Source organism: Ctenopharyngodon idella, chromosome 3 (assembly GCF_019924925.1).
Source record: "Ctenopharyngodon idella isolate HZGC_01 chromosome 3, HZGC01, whole genome shotgun sequence".
Taxonomy (NCBI): Eukaryota; Metazoa; Chordata; class Actinopteri; order Cypriniformes; family Xenocyprididae; genus Ctenopharyngodon; species Ctenopharyngodon idella.
The window spans coordinates 9,380,971-9,402,565 of record NC_067222.1 but is presented as its reverse complement, the minus strand read 5'-3'; the positions used below and the strand labels follow the sequence as shown (position 1 = coordinate 9,402,565).

Sequence of the window (21,595 nt, the reverse complement as noted above, 5' to 3'; positions counted from 1 at the left end):
GAAGTTTATTTTAAAATGCAAATTATTGAAAATAAAAATGCTCAGTAACCTTGCATTTTTTTCAAGACTATAGGGTAATCAAAAGTTCTACACACACTTGGGGTCTTCACGCCCACTTGAACACTTGGGCCAAATACAGGAAATGCGTCATGTAACAAGTGGTCAAGTGCAAAGACCGCAAGTGTGGGTATTTGGACAGGGCAGGAGATCATTTCTGAAACGCTGTGGAAGTAACAATAACAATGTATATTTCTTTTTACAGAACTGGAAAAATGTACAATATGAAAAGAAAAGAAAAATAAATAAATAATTAAATATTAACAAATTACTGATTCGAGTCTGATTTATTATCAGAGTTGGGCAAGTTACTTCCAAAATGTAATACAATATATATACTAGTTACTGTCATTTAAAAAAAAAAAAGTTACATTACAATATTATTGTCTCTGAATTGTAATGTGTTACACTACTTTTGCGTTACTTTTGAGTTACTTTCACCAAAATAATCACATAAGTATGACGCATAATATGACACATCGTTACTGAGATTGTAATATAGTTACTTTTGTAATACGTTACTCCCAACACTGTTTATTATATTACCCGATTTTTCCTCGGGTTACACTTGCATTAATATATTACAATACATTGAATTATACATAGGTCTAAGGAATTGTCGCTTTTTATATATTGAAAAATGTGACAATATATTTACAATGTTTTACACTGTAAAATGTAATTAGTTGAGTATACTTAGAAAACATGAGGGAAACGATTGCCTTCAACTTCTCAAGAATGATTTACTCAAAGTTATAAATTGCTGATATAAAAACATACAAAACAGTGTCAGGACAATGATAGACTGTGCATTTATTTGTATTTATAAACTGCAAATGCTTTGTGTGCAAATACATAAAATTTAATTAAAAAATACTAAAAATATCCAACTAAACAAAGTAGTTAATAAACATCACTGCAATACAGTTACTGGAAATATATTTTTGTTCCATAAAGGGCTAACAGTGGTACACTCTAAAAAATGCTGGTCCATCCTGCTCTGGGTTGTTTTGACCCTGCCGGGTTGGGATAAACGTTTGACCCAACATGCTGGGCTGTTTTATTTAACTCAGAATGTGATGGGAGACCAGTTTAATCCAGTTATCATTTCTAGCCCGGCCTGACCAACTAAAAACTGTTCAAACCCTTACTATTACACTAAAATTTAACACAGTTAATACTGTGATGGTTGCTTACACAAAGCTGATTACTACAGTTATTTTATATTAATATTAATTTATATTATTCAAGTATCTGGAAACGTTTCAGTTTGACAGAATTTTCTACTTCAAAGTGTCATTGGAAGTCTAACTTTACATTTTTTACTACCAAAACGCTTATTTTAAATCAGTAAGAGCCTGGTGAAATTAAATCAATATCTATTTAATCTTTTTGTATCAGAAAGCCATTATCATTAGACAGAAAACATTTTACACAGAGAAAACTATAATTCACTTTGTATTTACCCTTATAAAAATGTATTAGTTTGTGTAAATTGTGGCATTTGTTAAAGCTGTAATTACAGACCATTGATGGCTCCTCATTATCAACTTCATCAGTAACTATTGTTCTAAAAGGGTTAGCTTTGGGTTTTAGGTTTGGTTCAGTTTCTTTGACATTGATTGTGGCCTGATACATCTGTTCTCTGATAATTATTTGCAAAGTTTGTCATGATTGTTTTATATGTAGTTTATACTGATTAAAAACAAATGTTGGAAACGCTTTAGATTACAACCTGGAAAGTACTGCGTAATTACAATAAATTTACAGTGTAACTTCTGGTAATTATAGTGTACCTATAAAGTAAGTATGTGTAAGCATGGGCGACATTAGCGCGCGAGCCATTCAAAGATACTCCTTTGCCCATGAGCGCGCGGGCCTTTCAAAGATACTCCTTTGCCCATGAGCGCGCGGGCCTTTCAAAGACACTCCTTTGCCCATGAGCGCGCGGGCCTTTCAAAGATACTCCTTTGCCCCCTGAGCGCGCGAGCCATTCAAAGATACTCCTTTGCCCATGAGCGCGCGGGCCTTTCAAAGACAGTCCTTTGCCCATGAGCGCGCGGGCCTTTCAAAGATACTCCTTTGCCCCCTGAGCGCGCGAGCCTTTCAAAGATACTCCTTTGCCCCCTGAGCGCGCGAGCCTTTCAAAGACACTCCTTTGCCCATGAGCGCGCGGGCCTTTCAAAGACAGTCCTTTGCCCATGAGCGCGCGGGCCTTTCAAAGATACTCCTTTGCCCCCTGAGCGCGCGAGCCTTTCAAAGATACTCCTTTGCCCCCTGAGCGCGCGAGCCTTTCAAAGATACTCCTTTGCCCATGAGCGCGCGGGCCTTTCAAAGATACTCCTTTGCCCTCTGAGCACGCGAGCCTTTCAAAGATACTCCCTTTGCCCCCTGAGCGCGCGAGCCTTTCAAAGATACTCCTTTGCCCATGAGCGCGCGGGCCTTTCAAAGATACTCCTTTGCCCTCTGAGCACGCGAGCCTTTCAAAGATACTCCCTTTGCCCCCTGAGCGCGCGAGCCATTCAAAGATACTCCTTTGCCCATGAGCGCGCGAGCCTTTCAAAGATACTCCTTTGCCCCCTGAGCGCACGAGCCATTCAAAGATACTCCTTTGTCCATGAGCGCGGAAAGACGCGTTCGGCGCATGCACACGCGCACCGTCCATGGTCATAACAATTCGGCTGCGCGGCCACTGTTCAGAGAGTCAAAGCTAGTCCACAGTCTAGTAAAAGTTTCTTGCTTGCACCGACTGAAAACACATGAGAAACATCATGAGAAAGAAGAGACTCGGACATTGCAGTACTGAACATTTAACGGTCCATGCCTGTGGATTTGGATAAAACAGTTAATAGATTTGATGCCGTGCCCGAACGCCGTTTATCCCTTCACAGTGGCGTATAACGGACATGCATGCAGGGCTATTAAATTATTTTTCTTATTATCATGCTACTTTTATTATTAAATTAATATTGCAATTCATTTGCCCCGCGATATCATAGCGCATCACCGCATAACCGACGCACTGCGAGGACAATAAAAGATTAGTTAGATAGCTTACCCCTCATTTGAAGAACAACTTGTTTAACACGAAATACTTCTCGATTCACGAAAATATTTTTTTCTCACTATGGGCCACAAGAAAAATATTAAGAAAATAAATTAGATTCATCTCTCATTGTCTCTAAGAGAATATGCGCCGTTATGGCAGCGTCGGATGCCAAAAACTCAGTCCGTTTTTACTTTCAGTTTCTGTAGTGAATAATTGACTGGAGTTTGACTTCTTCACCCCAGCCTGGTCTCATTGTTAATACGTAGGTATTAATACGTAGCTTTCAAAGACACAAAACGTACATTTTTGTACGTTTAGAAAGGTGCTAAAACGTACAATATTGACGTAATTATGGCACTAAAACGTAAAAATACTTTTTTACAGCGAAAAAAAACGTAAAATATTTACGAATCTTTCATGTCATAAAGATATATGTATAATTTCCATTTTATCGTTTTGTAGATAAATATAAGATCCCTAAACCCCATCCCGAACCTAAACCTACCCATTTTATACAGAATGTTAAAAGAATAAAACAGAAAGAACAGAAATGTGTAGGAAAATGACAATTTTGGTAGCCTAAAAATATAACATTAAAACGATATTTTGAGCCACTAATCCTACACCTACCCCTAAACCTACCCATAACCATTTCTTTAAACTACCTACTGTTATAAATAAAAGAATGACAAACAAGCGTAATCACAATAATTTATTTTTTGCGAAAATGTCAAAAGTGGTACCAAAAGTAGTTCAAATGATGATGAGTTCCAGTCACAGTCCTCTCTGGCGGTAATAGTTTTTTATAGGGTACAGAGCAGAATTTAACTTATTAATCCATGAAAATATGATAAATCCGGCTTCTCTCCGTGAAGGCGCGCACTAATTTCAAATGTCAATACACTGAAACACGGCATGTCGCAATCTGTGACGAAGCAGGTGAGAACCAATGAGCGTTTGATATCAGTGCCGTAAACCATGTCGTAACGCTTCTCGAGGGTGGCGCTACTTTCAAATTTGAATCATAGCGAGCGCGAGCTTTGACTGTGACTGTCGCTGTTGCTGAGAATGAAGATGAAGATCGATGGATAAAGGGCTGAATTTGGATCTGTTCCTTACAAACATATGGATTCTAAAGATTTGGAGTACAGCGAACAAATAAAATGGATGTGATTTGTGAATTTATGTTGTGTTTTGGTGTATCTTATCAGTCACTGCATAGGAGAAAACGCCTTCTGTGTCTCACAGCAAACAAACTAAATATTACAAAATGGTTAAACAATTACAGAAAATTTATTCATAAGGTATTAAATTGTAGTCTTGTTTAACATGTAATCCTCCGAAACGAGCAGCACAAGTCACGAACAGAAATGTTATTTCATATTAAGTAGATGAGTAAACTGCTTTCAATAAATTCGACTAAAAACATCGTTAAATCATTAAAGCCACGATTTTAATATTAATACATGGGAATTCATATACATTCACACTTTACGTTGCATGATTTACGTTTTTTTTTTTTTTTTTTTGCTGTTAGTATTTTTACGTTTTAGTCCTATAAATACGTCAATGTTGTACGTTTTTGTGTGTATGAAAACGTAAGTAAATGTACGTGTGGTAGAACCACAGTTTACATAAAAATACACACGTTTTCTCGTGAGATCACGTTGTTCACCCGCATAACTCTCACGCAAGTTTGCACATTGTGTGATATCAACTGGCTCGCCTTCATGGTTTAAAATGGAAATATTTTCAATATTGCGACGTGGCATTTTGTGATGATACACTGATTCACATATCGTCCACGTAATTTCCCGTGATAATAAAATTAAGTGAATTATTAAATAAATTAGTAAATAAACAACAAGCAAACTTAAACTTGTTTGCTTAAAATTTCTGCGAATAATTTGCTGATGCAGGTACAAAAAAGTTTTGTACCAGCAAAAAAAAAAAAAAAAAATTTCTATCAAAAATCAACTTTTCATTTCAAATTCTAAAGTCTTGACAGAAAGTAGCACGTTTTGTCCCTTTTTTTTTTCTCTTGCTTCGCTTCCTCCTCCTCTTGTTCCTCTTCTTCTTTTTCAATCTTTCCACTGATGAATCTTAAGAAGGAATCCCATGTCTTTTGCTATTCTGTTTTATGTATTAAAAGAAAATACAGTACACCCAGAAATGTTCTCATGGTTTACTCATCTTTTCACTTCCGACCAACTGTCACCAGCGTGTGCATGAGAGTCAACTTCACGTTTGATGAAGCAATGTGAAGCTTCAAGCTTTCATTGCATTCTCACGAGAGTTTCATGTGAACTGCCGTCTCTGTTCTTCTGTCTTGTTTGTTTCTCATTATTATTATCTGTTATCTGTATTATCTATTATCTTACGTCACGTCTCAGGTTACGTCAAGCATGAACTCTCACCCTCTCATGCACGCGCAGGTGACAGTTGGTCGGAAGCTTCCCGGGCTGTAATCTAAATTGTTACCCAAATGTCTAATATAAGCAACACTGGACAATTGTTATTTCTCACTGCATGAAAATGACTGAAATGAAATATTTTCTTTTACCTGTATGTTTTCTCTGGTATCTCTGTGGTATATGCTGAAGATGTGAAACTGTGTCAGATACTGATGGGTCATTGATGAATGATTTGTTCACTTTGGAGGTGAACTAATCATTTATCTTTGGCTGCATTAAAATGATTTCATAATTCAGAATAACTGGAGTATTTTTCCTAATAACTTATAGTGGATGACTATTATTCTGTTTCACCGAATTGAGGACTAATTGGTAATCCTTAATATCTAATGTGAACATTCCCTACAAATTGTAGATTCACATTATCCATTAAGGAATTAGGCCTCATTCACTGAATATACTGTATGAATTATTTAATTCATTCTCTTCAAGTATCTGCAGATTTCCCAGGAACATTAGCAGTAAAAAAATTATATTCATTAAAAAGAGCAGTACATTTGTAAATTTAAAAAAAAAAAAAAAAAAAAAGTAACAAACCAAAACAGTTTGTGAGTTTTAGCAGCATTGGTAGTCTGATTCATCTGGATACTGGATTAGAATTTTTTTACTATGTTACTGTAACTGTATTTTATAGTAATTTAGTACAGTATGATGAGAAAAAATAAGTGATTGTGTGATGTGTTTTCTTGTTTCATACAGATTCATCCAGACGGATTGTTCTTCTGGGTAAAACTGCTGTTGGGAAAAGTGCATCTGGAAACACAATACTGGGACGGAAAGTGTTCAGATCTGCATTGAGTACGAATTCAGTAACCTGTGAATGTTCAGATGCTCACACCACTGTTTCAGGCAGATCTGTGTCTGTAGTTGATACTCCTCCATTCTTTGATACACATATGTTCTCTGTAGAGTTAATGATGAAAATTGGGAGAAGTGTTTATATATCCAGTCCTGGACCTCATGCTTTTCTTATTGTGTTTCCTGTGAATGTGAGATTTACTGAGGAGGATCAGCAGATTCCTCAGATGATGGAGGTGATGTTTGGTGAAGAAGTGTTAAAATACTCCATCATTCTCTTCACTCATGAAGATCAACTAGGTGGAGAGTCTGTAGAGAAACTCATTGAGTGGAACAGTGATTTAAGACATCTAGTTGATCAGTGTGGAGGCAGATATCACGTCTTCAACAATAAAGATCAGAGATACAGAGAGCAGGTGAATGATCTACTGCAGAAGATTGACACAATGATAGAGCAGAATGGAGGAGGACACTACAGTACTGAGATGTTTGAAGATGCTCAGAGATTCAGACGAGAGGAAGAAGAGAGTAGAAAGAGAGAGGAAGAAGAGAGGAGATTGCGCTTTGTATAGGACTGGATAGGTAGTGTAAATGTTGAAATGAAGTATTATTTTATGAATTTTTATCTAGATTAGAAATGTTCTGTTATGTTAGTATTGAAGAATTTCTGTAAAAATTGGTGTTTGGGGGGGCTGCAATTGTGGTGAAGTGAAGAGCATGTCCAGTGATTCCACATGATGGAAACATGTAGGATGAACTAAACTGAATTAAGTAAACTCTACTAAACTTAGAAGTGTCCAAATTAAGTTCATCCTACATTTAAGTATTTACTTGAGCTAACATGTTTCTATCATGTGGAATGACTGTCCATGATTTAATCAAGTCAAAAGTTTTTTTTTTTTTTTTTTTGAGTGAAATACTGTAAGCAATGAGACAGAAGAGGAGAGAAAACAAGTGGAGAAATTTTTTTTTTTTTTTTTTTTTTTTGTCATACAGATGAGTCCTGAGAAATTACTGACAGAGACATTGAGAAGTGTTTGTTTATCCAATCCAGGGCTGGATTTCCCGAAACTTTCTTAACTCTACGTCATTCTTAAATTATACCTTAAGCTGTACCTTATCGTTAATATGTGTTTCCCGGAATGTTCTTAGTTAAGTATAACTTCTGTAAGTCATTCGTTCGTAAGGTTGGTCTGGAGCACTCTTAGCTATAACTTATCACTGTTGACAAACTATACGAATATAATTCTGAAGTTGTAGTACACCCAGTGTTCAATTAGGATAATGACAGAGAATAAAATGCAAAGATCCGCTGCTAAATTCAAATGTGCTTTGGCACTGATCCAGAGACAGACGCGCTCAGCGCTTGTTATATATCACAACTATTCAGTGTTTTCAACCACATCAGGTTTATTTTAGGTTATTTTAGATATTTAAATACACATTTGAATGAAGTACTAGCCTACATAAAAAAGACATTTATAGTTTGTTAAAATCAAATTCCATATACGCTGATGTCTATGGAAGCTGCAATAATAACCCTTTCAATTATATAATTTGATGAAGTGTTTTATTCATATCAGATAGGCCTACACATTTTGTGTGAACCAAAGTTTACTCTATTCTTCTCCCAGTTCACTGGCCACTTTTATGTATTTCAGGGAACATGTCGTAAATCCGACAGCTCTGAATTGCAGTGCAAACTCATCGCGAGACAAAACACATTCACTTCCACATAGTTAACAAGTCTGTGAATATTTTTAATAAAAAAGGAAAAACCTTATAAACACGATACCTACATATCTGTCAGCTGCATGACGCGTCTCCAAGGAATTAAAACATTCTAAAATAATGTTCTAAAATAGATCCAATGAGTCCTGAAAAATGCAAATTCTACTTCTGTTTTTTTTTTTTTTTATATAAAGAACACTGATTTCTCACATAATGCAGTGAAGCAGCCTCTGCATAGAGTGAATTATCGATTCTCGAGCCATCGATATCAACAAATTTAGAACCAGTGCCATGGACAGTACCAGGTAACGCCACACTTAAGAAGATATACCTTAAGCAACCTCCTAAGGGATAGTTCAGGGAACATGCCTAGAAAAGGTATATCATTAGTTAAGGTATACCTTTAGAGTCTTCGTAGCGTGCCAAGACACAACATTATCGGGAAATCCAGCCCTGGACCGCATGCTTTTCTCATGAGTAGATCACTGATTTATTGAGCAGGAGCAGCAGATTCCTCAGGCGATTAAGATGACGTTTGGTGAAAAAGTGTTAATTAAAATACTCCATCATTCTCTTCACTTGTGGAGATCTGCTAGAAGGAGTCTGTAGAGGAACTCATTGAGGAGAACAGTAGATTAAGAGATCTATTGTGGAGGCAAATATCACATCTTCAACAATAAAGTTCAGAGCTTGATATGTACATTTTCTGAAGAAAATGTGAGTGGTGCTTGTGGTGGTAAACCTCAACACAACAGGCAGTTGCTACAGTTATGTATATACTTTTAGACCAGGGAAACATTAAATGCGGTATAAGCAAAACGAAGCAGCGCTACTCATTTGAACTGTGCAGTTTTTAGTCTTTATTATGTCATGTAATCAGCAAGAAATGCTTTCATTTTATGCCTTCATAATCGTCATCCCTATTTTTTTGTAATTTTTATTGGAGTGAGGTTTATTGCTTTTTGTTAGAAAGGTATTAAAAAATTATGTCTAACCTACATGTTCCTCCTCCTCTTCATCCTCTTCCTCATCCCGAGCTTCATCATCTGATCGTCCTTCTCTGCAGCTGAATTACATTGAGGATTGCATTGTTAATGTTGCTAATTTAATGTTTTTGAAAGAAGTCTCTTCTGCACATCAAGGTGGCATTTATTTGATCAAATATACCTGTCACAATCCCTGCCTGTATTCCCTGTGTCTCCATTGCAGTTTGTTCACCTCATGTTTCCCTGCAACTTTGTTCACATGTTTACCATGGACACTTATTGGACCATACCCCTTTGTTACCTTGTTAGCTTGTTTAGCTCGTTAGCCTTGTTAACTGTCTATATAAGCCTGGTTCACTCATCCATTCGCTGCGAAGTCTTGTCTAGTGTTCCACTGCAATTCTGAGCATTTCACTGGTTTCTTGTCTTTTGGTTCCTGGATTATTGCCTCTTTTTTTGGAGTTCCCTGTCTGCCTGTGTGTTCCTGCCTTGTGTATTTTGACCCTTTGCCTGTTTTTTGACCCCGAGTTCGGATTGCCCCTTGAATAAACTGCATTTGGATCCTCAAAACAGGAACACAGGCAGAAAGCTCACAAGGTAACAAAGGGGTGTGGTCCAATAAGTGTCCATGGTAAACATGTGAACAGAGTGGCAGGGAAACACAAGGTGAACAAACAGCAATGGAGACACAGGCAGGGATCGTGACAATACCAATAAAAACAGTAATATTGTGAAATAATATAATATGCTGATTTGCTAATTAAGAAACATTTATGATTAGTATCAATGTTGAAAACGGTTGTGCTGCTTCATTATTATTTCAGCTTCTAAAGTCTTTTGTTAACAAAAGTATTCAGTCACTTTTGATCAAGTTGAAGCAGCTCAATGAGAGAGTGAGAGCGATAACACCAAATTTAACACACCTGCTCCCCATTCACATCTGAGACCATGTAACACTAACGAGTCACATGACACCAGGGAGAGAAAATGGCTAATTGGGCCCAATTTGGACATTTTCACTTAGGGGTGTACTGACTTTTGTGGCCAGCGGTTTAGACATTAATGGCTGTGTTTTGAGTTATTTTGAGGGAACAGCAAATTTACACTGTTATACAAGCTGTACACTCACTACTTTACATTGTAGCAAAGTGTCATTTCTTCAGTGTTGTCACATGAAAAGATATAATAAAATATTTACAAAAATGTGAGGGGTGTACTCACTTCTGTGAGATACTGTGTATATATATATATATATATATATATATATATATATATATACAGTTCTGCTCAAAATTATTCATACCCTTGATAAATATGACCAAAGAAGGCTGGGAAAATAAATCTGCATCGTTAATCCTTTTGATCTTTTAAATGGGGGGAAAATCTCATTATGAAAGAAATGTTTTTCTCTAATACACATTGCTCACAATTAATCACACCCTTTTATTCAATACTTTTTGCAACGTCCTTTTCCCAAGATAACAGCTCTGAGTCTTCTCCTATAATGTCTGATGAGTTTGGAGAACACCTGACAAGAGATCAGAGACCATTCCTTCATGCAGAATCTCTCCAGATCCTTCAGATTCCCAGCTCCATGTTGGTGCTTCTTCTCTTCAGTTCACTCCACTCATTTTCTTTAGGATTCAGGTCAGGGGACTGGGATGGCCATGGCAGAAGCTTCATTTTGTGCTCAGTAACACATTTTTGTTTTGGTTTTGATGTTTGTTTTGGATCATTGTCCTGTTGGAAGTTCCAACCACAGCCCATTATATGACTTCTAGCAGGGACCAACGTGATCTCATGAGAATACGTGTGTATTTTTACGTAAATTGTGGTTCTACCACACGTACATTTACTTACGTTTTCAAACACACAAAAACGTACAACACTGACGTATTTAGAGGACTAAAACGTAAAAATACTTACGTATTAACAATAAAAACGTAAATCATGTAACGTAAAGTGTGAATGTATATGAATTCCCATGTATTAATATTAAAATCGTGGCTTTAATGATTTAATGTTGTTTACTCCTCTACTTAATATGAAATAACATTTCTGTTCGTGACTTGTGCTGCTCGTTTCGGAGGATTGCATAATGTTAAACAAGACTACAATCTGAAACCTTATGAATAAATTTTCTGTAATTGTTTAACCATTTTGTAATATTTAGTTTGTTTGCTGTGAGACACAGAAGGCGTTTTCTCCTATGCAGTGACTGATAAGATACACCAAAACACAACATAAATTCACAAATCACATCCATTTTATTTGTTCGCTGTACTCCAAATCTTTAGAATCCATATGTTTGTAAGGAACAGATCCAAATTCAGCCCTTTATCCATCGATCTTCATCTTCATTCTCAGCAACAGCGACAGTCACAGTCAAAGCTCGCGCTCGCTATGATTCAAATTTGAAAGTAGCGCCACCCTCGAGAAGCGTTACGACATGGTTTACGGCACTGATATCGAACGCTCATTGGTTCTCACCTTCGTCACAGATTACGACATGCCGTGTTTCAGTGGATTGACATTTGAAATTAGTGCGCGCCTTCACGGAGAGAAGCCGGATTCATCATATTTTCATGGATTAATAAGTTAAATTCTGCTCTGTACCCTATAAAAAACTATTACCGCCAGAGAGGACTGTGACTGGAACTCATCATCATTTGAACTACTTTTGGTACCACTTTTGACATTTTCACAAAATAAATAAATTATTGTGATTACGCTTGTTTGTCTGTCATTCTTTTATTTATATTAGTAGGTAGTTTAAAGAAATGGTTATGGGTAGGTTTAGGGGTAGGTGTAGGATTAGTGGCTCAAAATATCGTTTTAATGTTATATTTTTACTAAAATTATCATTTTCCTTCACATTTCTGCCCATTATGTTTTATTCTTTTAACATTCTGTATAAAATGGGTAGGTTTAGGTTCGGGATGGGGTTTAGGGATCTTACATGTATCTCCAAAACGATAAAAGGGAAATTATACATATATCTTTAAGACATGATAAGATTCGTAAATATTTTACGTTTTTTTGCTGTAAAAAACGTAAGTATTTTTACGTTTTAGTGTCATAATTACGTCAATATTGTACGTTTTAGCACCTTTCTAAACGTACAAAAATGTACGTTTTGTGTCTTTGAAAGTTACGTATTAATACCTACGTATTAACAATGAGACCAGGCTGCAGGGACAGTCAGGTTTTGATTTTTTATCTGTTGGTATTTGATAGAATCCATGATACCATGTATCTGAACAAGATGTCCAGGATCTCTGGCAGAAAAATAGCCCCTCAATATTAAAGATCCAGCAGTATATTTCATTGTACACATGGGATACTTTTTACCCCTGTGTGCACCAAACCAATCTTGAGTGTTTGCTTTTTTTTTTTTTTTTTTGACCATAGAACATTTGAAAAGTAACTGACACTACTGGAACTTCAAATGGGATGGGTTCTATAGTCAGGTGAGACAAAAAAATGAGCTTTTTGGCAGCAAACACTTTCAAAACAAAAATGGGTCATTGAGCACAAAATGAAGCTTCTGCTATGCCCATCCCAGTCCCCTGACCTGAACCCTAAAGAAAATGAGTGGGGTGAACTGAAGAGAAGAAGCACCAACATGGAGCTGGGAATCTGAAGGATCTGCAGACATTCTGCATGAAGGAATGGTCTCTGATCTCTTGTCAGGTGTTCTCCAAACTCATCAGACATTATAGGAGAAGAGCTGTTATCTTGGGAAAATGAGGTTGCAAAAAGTATTGAATAAAAGTGTGTGATTAATTGTGAGCAATGTGTATTAGAGAAAAACATTTCTTTCATAATGAGATTTTCCCCCCATTTAAAATTCTTATACTTTACTGAAAGTTAGAATTTTTGTAGATTTTTAAAATAAAAGATCAAAAGGATTAACGATGCAGATTTATTTTCCCAGACTTCTTTGGTCATATTTACCAAGGGTATGAATAATTTTGAGCAGAACTATATATATATATATTAAATATATATATTAAACAAGGATCATAAAAATATATATATTTTTTTGTACTGCCCTGAATAAGCTATTTCACATGACAGATGTTTATTGTGTATAGCCTAGTTCACAAGACAAACTACAAGACAAATTACATACACTTGAGTCCCTTGTTTGTCCTGAGCAGTTAAACTGCCCACTGTTCTTCAGAAAAATCCTCCAGCTCCTGTACATTCTTTGGTTTTCCAGCATCTTCTGCATATTTGACCCCTTGCAGTGACTGTATGATTTTGAGAGTCATCTTTTCACACTGAGGACAGACTGAGGGGCTCAAACACAACTATTACAAAAGCTGCAAACATTCAGTTAAAGTATGCTCAAGAAGGAAACATCTATTAAGAGCTAGGGGGTGTAAACTTTTGAACGGGATGATTGGTGTAAATTGTTCTTATTTTGTTTAAAAATTAATTAATTCATTTAGTACTGCTCTTCAGAGGCTTAATAAGATATTAACATATTAAAAAGAAAGACATGTACACATCACCATCATTTTGTACAAAAGTTTACCCCTGGCTCTGAAAGGGTTAGTTCACCCAAAAATGAAATTTCTGTCATTAATTACTCACCCTCATGTTGTTCCAAACCTGTAATACCTTTGTTCATCTTCTGAACACAAATGAAGGTATTTTTAATGAAATTGAGAGGTTTCTGTCCCTCCATATAGATCCAACGCAACTACCACTTTCAAGGTCCAGAAAGGTAGGAAATACATTGTTAAAATAATCCATGTGACTATATTTGAGGTAAAAATGAGGTTAAACCACTGAAGCCACATGGAGTACTTTAATGATGTTTTTACTACCATTTTGGGGCTAGTGGTAGTTGCATTGGATCTCGGATTTCATTAAAAATATCTTAATTTGTGTTATGAAAACTATGAAGGTCTTACAAGTTTGGAATGACACGAGGGTGAGTAATTAATGACAGAAATTTTCATTTCTGAGTGAACTAACCCTTTAAGACATTGTTTTGCCTTCTTAAACATTACCTTGCAGATTCTGCAAGGTGTACAGTAGGTAATCTTATGACTGCAACTTTACATTGCAATCGTTTTGGTTAAAATATTAATTTAAGAGGTCAGTGTTGAGTTTACAATTGACCTTTCAACGGGGTTTGATTGACAGGCGAACTGACCGAACTTAAGCCAGCTGAACATTTTTAATGCAGCAAGTTGATATAAAATTTTGAGTCTTGACCTGATATAGTGCGACACCTGTTCAGTTGCTTTGTTTTTTCCCTCTATTGATGCCAGTTTTATTTAATTTTATACTGGTTGAGTATATATTTTGAAATACTGTTTAAAATTTCAATTTTAAATAAAATTTCATATTAACGTAATGCAAAGTTTAAAAACAAGTACGTTTTAGGCTTTTTTCTTTCTTTCAAAAGCTCCCAGTTTGCATATGTGTTAGCTGCTAAATTGGTCAAATATTATCCAGATGTAGATGTTACAAATCCTCATGTTTCTGTGCTTCCCCTGTGACCTAGTTTTCCCCATTCTGTTTCATTAGTTCATTTGATTCACCTGTGTCTAATTACCTCTTTAAGTTCCCTTTGTTTGCTACATGTATTTAAGCCCTGTGTTCATCCTCATTCCTTGTCCGTTCTCGTCCTTGTATGGTTGTGTTATTCCTACGTGTTATCATTAAAGCCTGTATTCATCTACTCTTCTTCGTTTCGCCTGGTGTTTGAGACCTACTGTGACAGAAGAACGGACCGATACCGAAATGGATTTACCGGCTGTCCAGCTGCTATACATCGACCAGGAGCAGCAGTCCCTCGAGACCCACACCCAAAGGTTTTTAGATCTGGCGTGCCTTACCAACATCCCAGACGCAACGCTGAGTGTTTTTTTCTACATAAGCCTCAGCGCGAAAGCAAGAGCTCGTCTGCCTGGTGTGGGTCCTCGGGGGAATTTCGCCGAGTACGTGGAGTGGGTGCTGGTGAACTGTGATTCTCCATTTACCATCGACATCGCTGATAAAGTCACCAGCCCCGCTCCCCATCCAGAGTTCAGCCTGCCTTCACCCAGCGACACGGACAACAAGCCAGGGACAACAAGTCAGAGCCCACCGCAGATGGAGGTAATCAGCCTGCTGTGAGAAACGAGCCGGAGCTGACAAGTGGGACCGAGCTTCACATCGCCTCAGAACTGGAGTCCCGAGGACAGACGTCTGACCAGGTGTGTGAGCCGGCAACAATGTGCGCCAACGTGGGAGTCCTCGTGGAGTTCGAGGGGATGGAGTGGAACCCCGCCCACATTCCCACCACAGAGGGTGAGCAAGCGCTGAACAATTTGTTTTCTTTTTATGAGGACTGTAGTGAAGAGGAGGATTCTCTGAGTTTCCTTTCCCCGCTGGTTCCATCCAGCCCAGAACTGTCCGTCTCCCCGCTGGTTCCGTCCAGCCCAGAACTGTCCGTCTCCCCGCTGGTTCCGTCCAGCCCAGAACTGTCCGTCTCCCCGCTGGTTCCGTCCCTCTCCCACCTCCTCTCCTGCTGCCATTCAGTTCCTCTGCCCAGTCGCCGCTGTCTCACGCTGGCACCTCAGTTTCTCTTTTACCAGCCCTCTGTGGTGTGGATCCACCTCGGGCCAGCCGTTCAACTGCGCTGTCTGGATGCCTGGACCCCTTAGCTCCGCCTCTTGCCTCCGATCCAGTCTCTCCACCTCGGCTCGTCGTCCAGACTCCTCCGCCATGGCTCCTTCCCCCCTCGGCTCCGCCTGGGACCATCGGCCATTCGGCTACACCGGGCGACGCCTCTCCACCCCTACGGCTCCGTCTGGCTCCGGCCTCCCTCCGGTTCCGCCTCGGTCCTCTGTCGCTCCGGTTCCACCTCAGACCTCTGGCACCCCGGCTCCTCCTCAAGGGGTCGTCGCCACGTCTCCCTCGCGGCCTCCGAAGCCTGCGGTGTCGTGCCTGGTCGTCGGCCATCCATCTGCGCTCTGGGCTCCTTCTCCATCGGCTCCGTCTCCATCAGTCATCCCCACGGTTTCCTTGAGGAGGTTAACACCATGGCTCCTCCCTACGTCGACTCTGCCGTGGATCACCATCCTGGCTGAACTCTGGAATTTCCATCTGCTCATCATAAAACATTTGAATATTTTGTGAATTTATATGGTATTTGTCTTAGAATGTTTTAGCATTAGAGTGAAATAATAATATATAACTGGCCTAGTTAATAAAAGGTTATTTAAGTAAGCAGCCTGTTAAACAGCAGCTCGCAGTCTCAGTGCCTTTTCTAGGACAGCAAGCCATTCAAACAATAGAGGAGTGTGAACGACATGTATTAATGGGCCATTACAGTTCCTGCTCCAGCCTACAGGGGTGCTGCTGAGTATGGGCTTAAACACACACACACACACACCTGTCGGTCCCCACTTGGCCAAAAATGAAGAAAAAAAAAATCACTAGAGCGTTTTTTTTACTTGATTTTAACATGATTTAAAGCATGATCAACAGGGGACTTGAAAAATGTCCCCTCTTTGCTCGGTGGTCCCCTGTTGGTGAATGTGTAACGACACCAATGTCCCGTTAGATAGGTAGACAAGTGTACACACACACACACACACACACACACACACACACAAAATCATTTAATTTCATTCCATTACAATTTCATTCTGTCTAGTTAGAAATCATGACACTGTTCATTGATTAAATAATTATGTTTATTGTAAAAACACATCACAGGATTTATGAGTGTGTAGTCTGGAATAAATAAATGAATAACATATTACAATAATATATATTTACAATATACATACATAATAACAAATAACACACATTATATACATTTATACACATTAATCTATACATTTAATACAGTGGCTGGATTGCATACCTAAATTATAAATATAGCAAATATAACAAGGATTGTGAATTCTCCACGTCATTGAGAAAACACTGAGAAGTCATCATCATATATCAGCAGTATTATGGAAAATATGACAAATACCAATAACTTTACACTTATTAATTGAGATATGTTGCACCAAGGTAAATTTAAGTAAGGAATAAAGCAAATAATTAACCTATACATTCTGTTATATTTATGGCAATCAATTTGGTGTGAATTCTGAGGACTCTTCAGGAGAGAAACGACTTCATAAATTACATTAAATAAAGGTGTTAAACAAGTAATAATTATATTAAATAGCACAAATTAGTAAATAAACTAACATTTTCACATGAGTGCCCACAAAGGAGGTAAACTTTGGTTTATGGCAGGTGGCACCAACATTAAGGTGCATATCGCCACCTACTGTGTTGGAGTGTGGACCAGAGTTTACCCATTTTCAGGAAAAAAAATTCTCTTAATCAGCTCTGTTCTTTTACACTTTCTAATCCACAAGTAAAAAAAAAAAAATCTTAAGCTTTAGTTCTTCCACTTCCATATTTCCCTCTTCACTGTTTCTTGTTCTTCAGCTTTTTGCAGAAACATATGACATGCTGGAAAGCAATTTCAACCAAGGTGGAAACTGCAAGTTCTGCGTAGGGGACCCATTTAACCAGTGGCAGACCTGAGCAAATACTATTTTTCTACATTAGATGACTCAATTACCTTTAGATAGTATTGTAGCGAATGCAGAAGATTTGTTCTTATGTGTTGTTCAAGAGTGTCTGATCATTGCTTTATGTTTCCATAAAACACATATTCAGCACTCAACCAAAAGTATAAAATGGTTTATGGTATAAGGAAACTGTAGTATAAAAAACAGTGGATTTTCATATTGTGTTTTGTTCCTGTTGGACAGAATCCATGCTACACTGTAAAAAATGGCCGTGATTTTAACGGTTAAAGACTGTAAAAATGCTACAGTGAAAAAACGTTAATTGATTTACAGAAAATTTCCATACTATATACGATGAATTATTGTAATAGATCTAAGGGTACATTTAATGTAATTTTATGATAAAATACCACTAAATTTACAGTTTTTGGAAGTGAAAAATAGCAAGTCATTGTATAATTTACAGTGAAAAACCGTAAATTGACATTCTCACAATTCTCTGCGTGATACTGTCAGTCTGTTAGTTTCAGTTTTCAAGGACTTTCAGTTTGTTTTCTATTGTCACGTGTTCCTGTCTGTTTTTCCCGCTCTTCATCATTAGTTCATTTGTATCACCTGTGTACCATTAAATACCCTTGTTACGTTTGCCACTTAAGTTCCTCCCGTTCACTCAGTCTTTGTCCGATCACTGTCCGTATATGTTGTGTTGCAACTGCCTGCCTGCCAGTTGGATTGTTTATTAAACCAGTATTTTGGATTTATTCTCTTTGTCTGTGTCTGCCTTCCTGCAACCCAGTGTGACAGTTGTATTTTTGACCAAATTTAAAGTTTTATTAGGCTACATGTTTATTCCTGAAATCCTTCCTTTTGCTGGGATCATGACTGTTTTTTTGTTTTGTTTTTTTTGGATCAAATGTATCCCAATCTTACTAAAACGTTCTGAACAACACAAACTGATGATTTGATCCAGATCAAAAACAAGATTGGATTTCGTAATCTAAACCAATTTCAGAATCCTTTTTTTCTTCCTTCTTTTGAACAACCCATTTTTAAGATTTTATCCAATCCAAAAGCTGCAATCCGACCAGATTACTTCTGAACAACTGGGCCCAGGGTAGTAAATCTCACTGTTAATGAAGTAAAATCATTGTAATCTCTGAAAGGCTGATGAACAGACAGACGTCAGGAATAACAGAAGATGATGGACTGAAGACTGAAGAAAAAATATCAACATGTCCAGCAGAGAGAGCAGAGGTGAGAGTTTGCTCTATGAAACTTATTAATAGCTGAATAAACAGTTATTTCTTTTAAACAAAGGCTTTATAAGAAAACAACAGTTTGATTGAAGAACGGACTACTACAACTCGTGAGTTTCCAGTAACAGCGTTCAGTGCACCTACAGACATGAGAACGCAGATTATTACTAGGTTTTATGACTGTCAGTTGATTAAAACAATGAATCATGTTCTCTGTGTTAACATGAATTATATTGAACCTGCTGAAATGTCAATATAAACATATTTCCCTTCCAAAGGTGCATTCTGAATGATAAATAAATATATTTCTCCAATAATCTGCCACAGTCTTCTCATTAACAGTGTTTTTCTCTTGCTGATCATATTTCGTACCTGTTGAGTTTACATATTTAAATTTACGTGCCTTAAATAAATGTAACTATTTTAAATATTTAAATCATCTTAAACAATAATGCGTTGACAGCACTACTATTATGAATATTAAAGTTTGGCATAAACATGTAAATTACATACAATTAAATGATTGTCAATTAAAAAAAAAAACTGAGTGATTTAAACATTTAATTTAAAAAAACAATAAATAAAGGCTCGTTCTGATATTATTCATCAGAATATCTCTTTTCCTGACACTGAAACTGTCTGTATTTTTATATATATATATATATAGTTATATTTATGGGCTTTTTTGTATGTCTGGATTTTTAAATCTTCTTGCGGACACTCATTTTAGGTGGCGTTTAGTCTCGATGACAATAGCACATTGAAAATATACAAAGCTGAAAATAAACAAGTTGTACTATTCAGTCACAAAGCTCAGTGTGAGTAGTCTATTATACAAGTTTACAGAAGATTGTCAGATTGTCATATGCAGTGAAACTTCAGATAGGTGAAATTTATCTTTGTCCTTTTGTAAGATGACTTATTGACATGATTCATGTAATTTTTACGTAAAGTTTCATTTCATGGTTCAAGAAAGTTTTTTTTTTTTTCTTTTTTTTTTCACTTTTTAAAACCAAAGATACACCAGACTGACATAAACACAGGCCTCACATTTGTTGTTATTTGTGAAAAAACATGAAAAGTAAAAGACAACCGGCAGAAGCTCATCCTGCTGCTGTTAATATTGATGACTCGATATTATTGCTTAATAAAGATGATTGAATTATTTGACTAATTCAAACGCTTTTGACTTTCTCAGTTTGTGTAAATCTACTTAGGGTTCAGGGAATTTCTTTTGTTCCACATTAATTTCACACATGTCTGGTACAAATATGTGGCTTTGTTTCGTTAATACAGTGCATACTTTTTTTCTTTATTTACCCCAAAAGAAGGGAAGTGAAATGTGACAACATGCCCCATTGGTGGGGCACATTGTAACATAACCATATGACAGCTAACAATGTTGTCTGATTTAATGGGGGAAAAAATAAAATAAAATTATATACATATATATACATATATATATATATATATACATATATATATATATATATATATATATATATATATACGAAGAACTAAAAATATTTTGTCAATAATATACAGTTATTTTTTAATATAAAATAATAGTATTGTTTTTTAGAAATTCAAATTTAAATAATTTTTAAGTTTGACAATGAACACACTGCAAAATGGATGAAGAAACATAAACACACAGAGCTGAAGAAAACACTCTCCTCCCTCTACTCACAGCTCTCACAGAACAGGGGATAAATAGACGAGACAGTACAAATGCTGTACATTTCTTGAAAAAATATTTTCTAAATGTTCAGGTTCCTCCTCTCAGTCCGTATGTCTGTATTGTCGATATGGCAACTAGTAGATGCGCGAAGATTTATCATGCTAGCATATGTGGAAGTATTTAAACCATGTGTGTTAACTAACCCCGCGTTAGGTTTTGCCCCGCTCTCCCCCTATTTCATATGACCATTAAAAGTTAGAATGCCAGCTGTTATGTGTGACTGGCTGTTCTACATTTGATCTTCCAAAGATTTTAAATGTTGTGCGCCGAAAGTTTGTTCATAAGTTCTTTGCTTTATAATTGTTATTTCATGGGCATAAATGTTTAATTAGAGGAAAGCAATCTTTTTGTTATATTATTGTGGTCATAGCGACTAGCAACGAGTTTACAAGAGTTAGATCGTGTACAGTACTTGTCCAAAGATTTCTGAATTTTGATGCATTTTTGTTCTCTATATATATTGTCGATTTGGCAACTAGTAAATACACAAACATTCATCATGCTAGCATATGTGGAAGTATTTAAACTTACCCCACGATAGTTTGTGCCCCGCGCACCCCTACTTCACTTTTTACACACTTGTACGTTTACCGCTGGATTTTTGTAACCCCGCGTACTTTTATGCTCAGGTCACACATGCTCATTTATTTATTTTTTTGCAGTAATTATGTTTACATAAGTTGTATAATTATAAACCCAGGTCAAGATGGCGCCGCGAATGGCCGCCTCGGTTTGTAGCGTCTTGGTACTTTTGTTATTTTTGTTTGTTTGTCCTGTTTTGAGTAACTTTTTTTCCGATCAGCTTTACTAGGGACGAACTCCTAGATATCAGAAACAACACACCAAATAACTTTTTGCCGACTTTTGAACATTCAGACTTTTTACTGGACATTCTAGTTGGAGGAGCTGCGATCATATACAAGCGCTCCAAACAATGCAAACGAGGGAAACGCGCCG

The 21,595-nt window shown here is 37.0% G+C and overlaps 3 protein-coding genes across 11 annotated transcripts in view; 2 read left to right on the top strand and 1 right to left on the bottom strand.

Annotated features, from left to right (window-relative positions):
- LOC127509891 (cytolytic toxin-alpha-like) overlaps positions 1-9,105 on the top strand; it is a 63,272-nt gene extending 54,167 nt beyond the window's left edge. Inside the window, exon 5 of the mRNA XM_051889157.1 lies at positions 6,280-9,105. Coding sequence (XP_051745117.1) covers positions 6,280-6,950 — 671 coding nt within the window. The 3' untranslated portion in view covers positions 6,951-9,105. The remainder of the gene's footprint in view (positions 1-6,279) is intronic.
- The window catches only part of LOC127509865 (putative leucine-rich repeat-containing protein DDB_G0290503), a 427,110-nt gene that overhangs the window by 237,193 nt on the left and 168,322 nt on the right, over positions 1-21,595 (top strand). The gene's annotated exons all lie outside the window — the stretch shown is intronic.
- The window catches only part of LOC127509969 (DLA class I histocompatibility antigen, A9/A9 alpha chain-like), a 421,940-nt gene that overhangs the window by 253,550 nt on the left and 146,795 nt on the right, over positions 1-21,595 (bottom strand). The window lies entirely within an intron of this gene.